Here is a 10,768-nt window from a genome sequence, read left to right on the forward strand (position 1 = left end):
ACATTTAGCAATTGTGTGTTTATTATGTTACAAAATAATTTTGGGATATCTTAGTGAGTGATATTTTTTTTTTTGTTACATCTCAAATATAAAACTTTGGGGAATTGGATTTAGTCATTTTTCCAAAGTACACAGGGTTGAGGATCATGTGAACATCAGTCATTATGGCCTGCATTGAATAGATCAAGAAAGAAAATCAACCAAGCTCACTAAATTTGACCTGCTCAGGGCTGATTAAGGAATGATGTGAATTAAACTGTGGCCAATAAATAATGAGTCACTGGTGCTGCAGTAAGTCCTGAACTGGATTCTCTGTTTTCAAATATTTCGTAGCCTGCTGTTTTTGTCTCCTCTGCCAGTCGTGTTGATTTTCCAACACAGGAAGTAGCTTTGGTTGTTCTTACAAATCACACCAAAAGTTATATTTTAAAATATACAGAGCATACCGTTTAAAATGGGAAGTATCTAACGTCACGACATTCCAGTGTCGTCCATGATAGCAATGTAAGAATTAGAAAGAATGAATTTTAAATGAGGACAAGTAGGACTTCAGTAGCCATCAGATCTGAACACTTTTTCTCTCTTTGTGTAACAAGGCTTGCCTCCCGGGATTCCCATTCTTGGACCCCAGTTTATCCGGGTCCCTGGCCTCAGCACCGCCCCATCCATCGCCTTGACTGCACAGGAACCTGCCCATTCAAGCCACCTGACTGTCCCTCGTCACCCGTTATCACCAAGTCCTCTGGCGGCGGTGCAGCAGCAGCAGCAGGTCCGCCCTTGTCCATCGGCACCAGCCACCCAGAACCATAGCCCTCAGAACCCCGCGGCTCAGCAACACTCCCCCATGCTCCCCACGGGGACGCCAGTCACACTATTTCAGCAGGTACCACAGGGCCATATCCTCACTGCCAGGGTACAAGGCGTGTGCCCCCCAATCACCCAGCACCCTCCCCTGTCTCAAACTCCTCCCCAGGCGGAATCGCAGTGTGTTGCTGCAGCGTCGACGTCCTCCCCTCCCATCCAGGTGGGTGGTTGTCAGGCGTTAAGCATCACGGGTGTGCCCAATTCCCAGGGGTCACGTGTTGCATTTCAGAACATCGCCCCCAAGCCGGCGCCGAACCAGTCAGGTGGACTGGCATCCACGATATCCACTCAAAACCAGCAGGCGCAGAGTGTAGTAATAGTCAGCCCCAGCCCCCAGCAGAGCCCAGCCTACACCCCTGCAATCCACCAGATCGTTCTCACCAACCCCTCCACCATTCCCGGTGTCCAGACTATCCAGATAGCAGGGCAGCCTGGAGCTGCTTCCAGCCCCTGCCCGCCACCTTCCTCTCACTCCAATACCCAGATCCAGCCAAATCAAACTGTCAGCCACGCACTGTCCATGAAACGGCTTCAACAGCAGCATCAACAACAGCAGCCACAACTCCAAATTATTTCCCAGACTCCTCCCTCTCAACCTACCTCCACTGAGTCCAGCTTGATCAAACAGCTGCTGCTTCCAAAGCGTGGGCCTTCTACGCCGGGAGGAAAGCTCATCCTTCCTGCTCCGCAGGTGCCCCCTCCCAACAGCACGATAGCCCCCAGTCCACAGGTCGTCTACCAGGCAGGCTACAGCACGCAGAACCCCTCTCCTCAGCCGCTCAATGTCCAGCTGGTTCCTGGCCAGCTTCCTGCTGCAGGAGCTCCAGCCCTCCAGACGGTCCAGCTCTTGCCAGGCCAGCTCATTTCTACGAGTAGCCCCGGGGCAGCTACCATAATCCAGGGCCCCACAACAGCTGGACAAGTCACATTCACCGTGGTCCCCAACACTGGCTTCACCACCTCTACTGCTGCTGTCGCCGCTGTCAGCCAGGGTGCTGTCGCTCCAGTCGCTCCCCCTCCTCCATTCTCTACTGGAACGGTGCCCCACCACACCCCAGCAGCTCCGCCACCACCAACGCCACTGCCAGCACCCCTTAGAGGAGACAAGATCATTTGTCAAAAGGAGGAGGAGGCAAAGGATGCCACTGGGCTGCATATCCACGAGAGGAAGATAGAGGTGATGGAGAACTCCTCTGTGGCAGGCGGAGACTCCTCCCATGGCAAAACCAGTAACGGCGATGTTGCGGCAGGTGCGAAGCTACTCAACGGTCGGAAGTGCATGGAGTCTAATCTACCTCCACACCACTCAGGGAATAGTCAGGGGGCACTCAATGGCCCGGCAGTGGAGAGCCACCCTGCGAATGGGAAGCAGGCACTCTCCCCCGGCCTGAACAACCCTCTGGAGGGCAACACCGACCCCAAAAAGACTCTAGTCAACGGCGTGTGTGACTTTGACCGGGTTGACAATGGCGGCAACTTAAACAAAAACATTCCAAATCACATCGCTTCCAAACAGTACTTGGGGAACGGGGAAGTGGACCCATCTGTAAAGAGTCACGGCTCCCCTCTCCCTTGTCCTCCTCCCCCCCAGCAGGACACTGCCAAAGCCCAGCTGGCCGAGCGCTTGGCCAACGGACCCCATGCAGTAGGCAATAGGTTTCCCTCGGAATTAACCAATGGACCTTTGGGGCTCGGCGGCCACGCTGTGCTAAGACAGCAACTGCTCCCTAACTCCTCCCTCCCCTCCACTGTCACCATTACCTCCCAGAGTCTCGCTGCCTGTCCGGCAAACGGTGTGGCCTCTGAGGCCCGGGGCCTCAAGAGGCCGGCCGAGAGCGAGGACCGCAGCGCAGGGGCGGTGTGCTCGGGAATCCCCAATAAGGTGGGAGTGCGGATCATCACCATCAGTGACCCCAACAATGCCGGCAGCAGTGCCACTATGGTGGCAGTGCCAGCAGGAACAGACCCAAGCACAGTAGCCAAAGTAGCAATAGAGAACGCCACTCAGCAGAGGAACTGCTCCGCCGCAGAGACAGCTGGCTCGAAGGTGAGTCACCGCAGGGGAGTGCGACCCGATGTCAAGTCTGTCACAGAATATGTATTCCATGTCTGTCACAGACACACTAGGCTGAGTATTAGCATTACCAAGCCAATTACATTTGAAAATAGTCAAATTTATCACTTTTCTTGTTAGAGGTAGCCTGCGGCAGTTACACGTTACGTTCAACGTTAATCGACAAAACACATTCTTGCGGTATTGGGTTTATCTTCTATTGCAAAACACGTGCTAAGCATTTCGTTATTTATTTTTATGTATTTATTTTAAAGCAAAAGGCCTCCAGCAGGTGTTTGCATGTTTTAACAACTTGGTTTCTGTGATTTTCAGACATTTTACACATAACTGTAAAACAAAATTTAGCATTAATTGGATACATTTATCTACTAAAATTTTGGTCTTTGTCTTTGATAAAAGCTGAGATACAGTCATAATTGGACAGTTTTTCTATATTCAGTACGTTGTAAATTCATGCAACACTCTTCAGATTTGTTCTTTAAGAGAGCAGAAACGCCTCTTCGCTTTGTCAGCTCACTGCCTCCCTCTGTTTTGACGCGTTGCTGACATAGAGCAGAACAAGTTAAATTCTCAACATTTACAGTCATTTCATATGACACTAAAACGAGCTTCATGGGTAAAACATTCCACTAAATCTGTATGGCCTACATCAAGCTGATGCTTGTGGCTTTCATGCATGTCCCTGTGTACCCACAGAGTTTGCTTTTAAAGGTTTCATTCTGAAATTAACATGCATATCACAACATAATTATTATATAACAACAGAGTTCAAGTGGCATGTTGTGGACAAAGCTGCGTTTCCACTGGAGGAATTTTCCCCAGAGACTAGGAACCTCTTCACCACTAGGACCGGTCCTAAATTAAGTTCTGGGTAAATCTTCCTGCTCGTGGGGGAGGATACTTTATGAAAGTTCAGGAACATTTTGGGTGGGCCTTGCAGAGTTGAACATGCTTGATTGGTAGTGTACTAGCGTTTTACTTCAGCCGGTCGATCTCCGCAATAGCTCGCAAAATCTGTTTCCCCCAATAAGTCTATGGTTTCAGTTGTTTTGTTCACACTTGGTTTCTAGTGTTTGTCTCTACTCTGATCCACAGCAGAACGCTTCATGTCTCCATGTTCACGATTGTTGTAATGTAGCTTGATGTACATAGCGCCATTGTTATTTGTATAGTCTTCTGCGTTACGGCCACCTGGTGGACCGGAGTGGGACAGCTTGTTGTAGCCGTCAGACGTTCAACAGGTCCTGATTTTTGCCAAGTGACTGTTGACAAACAATTTGTGTGGGTGTCCTGGGGGCAGCAACTGCCTCAGCTAAGCACTGCTTGTTATGTAATCAGAGAGAGCCACCCTAACCCTAATACAAAATGTTGGTCTCAGGACAGGGCCAACCGAAAATAATGAAACACTTGGCCGAAGTTCAAAGATATCAATTACAATTTATTTATATAACACTATAACTTTACATTCCAGCAGACATTATACCTGCAAAGCACATAACTTAAAATAAATAAAATTAGAACAAAATCAAATGTATTTATCTCCTTTGTTAGCTGCTCAAATGGGACGAGTAGAGAGAGGAGTTTCTCGATTAAGACCCGCTGGTTTGCTGCAAATGTGGCAGGCAGATCATAAGCTATTTTTTGCGTCATTGCCGTTGCAGTTTCTTTTCAAGTTGTAACTATGTTGACTGTCATAAGTGAGTGGTATATGCTACACGATTCTATTACTGTCCAATGTTATGACATGGGCTGTATGCAAATCTCAAAGCTGACAACCTGTGGTTGTGAATATACACCCGCGGGTAATATTCAGTTCGCCAGAGTTCTGCGTCCAATGCAACGTATTATAATATTACAGCGATTCTGTTATAAGGAAAGAAGTGAGCGTGTTGGTGTTCCATCGGGAAGGAGCTCACTGTTATTGCACAACTGAAAATCATAGAGAGTTGGATGATAAATGTAAAGCACCTAGTGGGAGTTCCCCCCTTTTCATTTCTGTCGTTGTCGATGCGTCTGCAGTAGGGCTGGAAAATATCGGATTGCGATTTTCTTTTTTTTACAGATATTGCGATTTGCGATTATAATTAGCGCGCACACACACACACTGACAGAGAGCGAGATGTGTTGAAGAGGGGAAGGGGAGAGAGCTCTCTCTCTGTTAGCAGCCTGTCTCTTTAACGAGGGAATAGTCGTGGTGTTCGTCACATCACGGTTCCATGCGAGACCTTTTCATACGGAGTAACAGTCTCAAACAACTCTCGTGTGGTTCTGTGTTCGTCACTACTGTCACTGATTGCCGCGGTGTACGGCCAACAGCAGTTGGCGTTGGCTGTGGCGCTGTGTCAAGCGCTGATACAGGTTGGTGGTGTTGCCCCGTGTCTGCGCACCATCCTCCTTTTTAAAAAAGGAAAGTGCAGCGTGAATGCTGTTTTTTCTTTGCACCAAGCGCTCCACTCGCTCGCGTATCATGTGACCCGTGTAATCGCGCCCCTTGTGATTACCCCTTTTATCATATCGCGATATAATCGCAAATGCAATTAATCGTTCAGCCCTAGTCTGCAGCCCAGGAGACGAGCTTCGAAATCAGTCAAACATCTGCGAAAAACCAAGAGCAAGAACAGACGAGTAAAATTTTATTTAAAAAAAATGAATCCCATCATAAACAATTGAACACAAACAAATATGCACTTACTGCTTGTCGTGACTTGAAGGGTTCAAGTGCGCTAAGATAGCTTAGTGGGTTACACCTCTGACTCTGGTTTAGAAGGTCGGGGGTTCAACTCCAGGTCATCACCAGTGTGTGGGCCCTGAGGCTCAATGACCTCAATGATTGTAAGTTGCTTTGGACAAAAAAATAAAATGTAAAAAAATAAAATGTAGTGAGTTAAAATTTGGAGGTTAAGAAGGTGAGACCAGTTAAGACCATGTGGCTCTCACCGATACCCACCTCCTAGAGTAAAGCAGCTGAGAGAACAACTTCTGCTAACAGACAGACGGAGGTTACGTCTCAGCTGACATGGTATTTCTGATTTCATAACATCTTACTTATCATAAATATAATAAATGCTCTCCGGGCGGAGGGGGGCAGCGTAAATCCTCACCGTTCGTCTCATGTAGACCTTGTTGATTATTCTGTTTTTACTTGATCCTTATGCCTGTCAGGAATGGTGATTAGTAATCCATACTGCCGTTTTTAATGAAACATTTCTTCCCCACAGCCGACCATAACCCCATCTCCGCCCCCTGTATCCCAGCCCGCACCAGTGGGTAACCACAGCCCTCACCTCCCAGCACAGCAAACCTCTGCAGCACCACCACCACCAGAGCAAAGCAGGAAAGCGGGGCAGAACTTTAAGTGTCTGTGGCAGTCCTGTAAACGGTACGTGTTGGTGCAGCGCAGACAGGGCTGTCTCCGGCTCATGAACACCAACCAGCGCCAGAGCCACTGTCAAGATTCTGCTGATCCGTTCTTGTTTGTCTTCTCCAGGTGGTTTGAAACGCCATCTCAGGTGTTTTACCACGCAGCGACGCAACACGGTGGAAAGGACGCATACGGCGGCCATTGTCAATGGGAGGGATGTGAACCTTTCCCCCGGCAGAGACTGTCTTTCATCACGCATCTACAGGTAAGACCCCCCATGACTTTACCCACTGCCACTGATGGTAAACATGAATTTACAACAAGCCAATACTGACAAAAATCTCTTTCCCAGGATAAGCACTGTTCCCGAGAGGCTTTGCTCGCGGCACTCAAAGTAGAGGAGCAAAAGGCACAAAGTCCCAATCAGACTTCTTCCCAGTACGTAAAACCTTTCTTAATTATGTTAAGTTGATTCTTTTGATTCATGAATGATACCTGAAACTGTATATGTGACTTCAGCTCATCGACAGAAAATTTGCGCAGACCAAATCAAAGTGCCAGAAGTACAGCAATACAATTTCTGGGGGGGGGAAATGTGCTGATGGTGTTAACTGACAAATCACACTAATGAGTATATGTGTTTGTGTTTTATGAAGGACTCCACCAGCGGCAGGCAGTCCTTCAGCACAGCGAGCACCGAAAGCAATCGTCAATCATCCGAGCGCAGCTCTCATGGCCCTACGCAGAGGCTCTCGAAACCTGGTCTTCAGGGACTTCACTGTGAGTAGAAATGACCACGACCCACATTTCTCCCTGAACTTCCTTCAAAACTCACCCACACGCTTTTTTGTTTGACTCGCTAAGCTCTTGGTTGGTGGAGGTGGACATAAGCTGCTAAGAAGCTTTTTAAATCACGCTGTTTTCAATCACCTCCCGGTTCAAACAAGGGTCGCGATCGACATTGCGGCATACTGTATTATCGACTTCATTTTTTGTGAGAATGTCACCTTCGCTTTAAATAGGCCTCAGAGCCACACCCAAACTGTTAGATCTCGGATCAGGAATAGTCCTTGATTCCGACAAATGAGTGATTAATCTGGATGCAACCAGTCGAGACTAAGAAATGGGAGTCGCCAAAACAATAACCTGAGCAATAATCCCAACTCAAGCCCTCGGCCAATAACATAAACCATATGGGTTTTTTTAAATTTATTTTAGATATATTACCTGTACATTTGTGATGGTGCTGAGTGTATTTCAAGTCATATACCTTTTTAAAAAGAGAATAGCGTAAGAACTATTAATAAAAAAAGCTTACCTTGTTGCCATGTAACTATTACAATTAGAAGAAATTGTAATTGTAATTGTACATTGTAATAATAACAAAAAATGTGTTTTGTCTTTGTGTCCACGCAAGTGCCCTGTCTCTAGCTGAATTGACTTGAATTTTATATTTTTTAAATTAAATAGAAATAATAAATATATATATACATATCTAATATAAGTAATTTAAAAAAATGTATGCCTGTTGTGTAAACCACAGCCTTTCACAATGTAATTATATCCGAAAAGGAGTAGGAGAAGCCATATGCTTATCCAGTCCTACCCCACATTCTATACAATAATAGTTTTAATAATACTGTTAATAATCAATTGTTTCCATATCATATTAAAGTGTAAAAAAAAAAACCCATGCAAAAGAAAATCCAAATCACCACATCAATATCCCCATTAGCGTTCTTTAAATTCACCTTCCTCATTCCTGTATCTCTCAAAGTATAATTTCTCTATCCGGCTTTTTAAAACGTCTGATATAACTGTAAAAAAAGTTAATGAACATATTTCCTGTTTTTTTCCCTCTGCTAGGATGAGAAAGAGGGACCAGTGACCAAACACATACGACTTACTGCTGCCTTAACGTTAAAGAACATCGCCAAGCACTCCGACTGTGGACGCATGTAAGTTTCCCTGCGGGTTTTCAGGAACATGGATTCTGCAATCTAGTTTGGTGGTGACAGAATGCATAAAGTGCAAACCAATATATAAGCAAATATGAACAAATATTGCTCTTGTGAACCTCAAGTGTTTTTCATTTACACTCTAACTTAGGGTCTGCACTCTTCTTTCCCCTCTGGTGTCTCAGGTTGGTGAAGAGGCACGAGACGCACCTCTCTGTGCTGGCGCTAAGTAACATGGAGGTTTCCACCACGCTCGCCAAATGCCTTTATGAACTGACGCGCTCGCTCCAGGCATAACGCCAAAAGAACAACCTCGACAAGCCCCTCACCCACCAACGCCATCCCTCCACTGAGACGAGAGGGACAAAAGCCACCGGTGAGCCGTAGCGGGTCCACAGGGGCTGGGGGGGAGCGGAGGACGGGCAACCGCAACCGAGACCCTCCTTCTGCCGTGCCTGCCACCCCTCCCCAACCCCCTTCACCTCCTTCCTTGCCAACCTGTGTTTTAAGCGCCCCCTCCAGCACACACTCACAAAAAAAACTGCCACGGGGGTCTTCCACCAGCTGCCCACCTGGGGAGCTCTTTTATGACTGCTTCCCCAAAGGGACTCCACTGACGAAACCCCAAACCACGAGCACATTTTGTTCCAGTTCCTCTGTTCTGTTTAATTCTTCTCTTCGTCCCGTGAACCGATGTGTGCGATGGAGCGAGTTGTGGTCGACTGAAAAGCGCGGGTGGGCAGGGAGGAGGGGGCGGGGCTGTTTTAGGCGTCCCACGGGGGTTGTGTGGAGGAGGACTCAGCTGGCGACTGGCGCAGATTTTTTTTTTTCTTTAGAAACTTGGTAGCTTGTTTTCTTACTTGAGTCAATATATTTTCACTTATTTATTATTGAAATGAATACCATTACAATTAATGAAAAAGAATCTTGTAAATATGTTGTGAATATATATAAAGAAGATCCTCTTTCATGCCGATGCAGCCACTGGAGAACTTGCTCTGTGGAGTAATAGAAGCATTACTTTGGTAGGATTGAATAAAGTAGTATGTTTTTGTTTTTGTTTGGGTTTTTTTTTTTCTTCTTTTTTTTGTTGCTTTTTTATGATCCCTGGTCACTTGTATCTAATGTGATTCTATACTCAGCAGTGGATGAATGTACTTAAAAACCTGTAAATAATTCTGCAAAGGTACTGATGCTGTAAAGCTTAGGGAGGGGGAAAAACAGTTTTTTGTGGAACTGTGACATTTTTTGTATTATAATACCTTGTAGAACTCATTTTGCTGGCTGAAAGAGTATGGAATAATATATCATGTCATTTTGTAGAAGAAAAAAAAATATTGAAGGTATCCCTTTCCTTCCTCTTCCCTCACACACCCTCCCCCCTCCTTCCCCCTCAACACGCACACACAAGTGACATATATCCACTGTAAGCGTTTTTGTCATTGTACGGGCACAGTGCGCGTACCAAAATTCTTTTGTATTTGTAAATTGGTTTAAATACATGGAGTTTTTATACAGGTTTTCTCCTGTGTTCTTTGCTTTACGTGCAGGTATGATATTTTCTTCACTACTTTTTTCTATCTTAATATAGTGTGGAGTTTTATTGTACTATTTTTTCATTCTTAATACCATGCCACATTCCGGCTCACGTCCTCAGACTGTCCTCTCTACCGTGTGTTGTGTAACATTTATGACTGCCTGTCGTATTAGCATCTGACCGGGGCGACCCAACCATCCTCATTTCTGCGGTGTCAGTAGGATGTGTGACTATACATAGACCTAACAGTCTGTTAGAGATTGGCTTTATTTACTTTGGTGACTGTTTATAGTTTTTAAATAAAACACTGAACATTTTGCTTTGGTTTATCACTTGCTTCTTCCCTTTTTTTCAGCCCCCTCTGACAAATTTTCTCCCTCTGTCCTGACTTTTCATCAAAGCACATGCAGCAGGCAGTGTAGAGCTTTCCCAACCATTTTTTATTTTTATTTTTTTTCTGTATTTGTACCCCAGGCAGTACTTGTGCAGTTCTGGGGGGAAGTAACATGGAAAAGACTGGAGTAGCTCAGATAAGTGGAAAAACTGTATAAGATAATTTGATTTAAAAAAAAATAAATTGATATATTACGCTGACTGGAATACTTGACACTACGTGTTTTGATTGAGTGTGCAGGACGGACTAACTTGGCAAGTGAAAACTGGTCTTCACAGCTAAAGGTAATGAATGAAAGGTTAAAAAGAGCTGAAAATAATACCTTAATGTTGAAATAGTTAGCTAAAAGTATTGCCTTACACTAAATGGCTAGAATGAATGACTAAAAGTGGCCCAGTGATAAATTCATAGCTTATGGTAATGGATAAATTGTCTTAAAATATTAGCTAAAAGTAACTCATGTTTTAGGTCAACACAATTGAATTGTTAGTGAATTCTGCTGAGCGTGCACCAATTCCCATCGCTCCTATAACATGCTATGCAAAATTGTATATTTCTGAGAACTTTCTGCATTAGTGGA

The 10,768-nt window shown here is 45.4% G+C and overlaps 1 protein-coding gene across 1 annotated transcript in view; it reads left to right on the forward strand.

The window, feature by feature from the left end:
* arid2 (AT rich interactive domain 2 (ARID, RFX-like)) overlaps positions 1-10,111 on the forward strand; it is a 32,484-nt gene extending 22,373 nt beyond the window's left edge. Inside the window, exons 15-21 of the mRNA XM_035650119.2 lie at positions 597-2,911; positions 6,157-6,317; positions 6,426-6,564; positions 6,652-6,737; positions 6,956-7,079; positions 8,166-8,257; positions 8,443-10,111. Coding sequence (XP_035506012.2) covers positions 597-2,911; positions 6,157-6,317; positions 6,426-6,564; positions 6,652-6,737; positions 6,956-7,079; positions 8,166-8,257; positions 8,443-8,554 — 3,029 coding nt within the window. The 3' untranslated portion in view covers positions 8,555-10,111. The remainder of the gene's footprint in view (positions 1-596; positions 2,912-6,156; positions 6,318-6,425; positions 6,565-6,651; positions 6,738-6,955; positions 7,080-8,165; positions 8,258-8,442) is intronic.
* The last annotated feature ends 657 nt before the right edge of the window (positions 10,112-10,768 follow it).

Source organism: Scophthalmus maximus, chromosome 12 (genome assembly GCF_022379125.1).
Source record: "Scophthalmus maximus strain ysfricsl-2021 chromosome 12, ASM2237912v1, whole genome shotgun sequence".
NCBI classification, from domain to species: Eukaryota; Metazoa; Chordata; class Actinopteri; order Pleuronectiformes; family Scophthalmidae; genus Scophthalmus; species Scophthalmus maximus.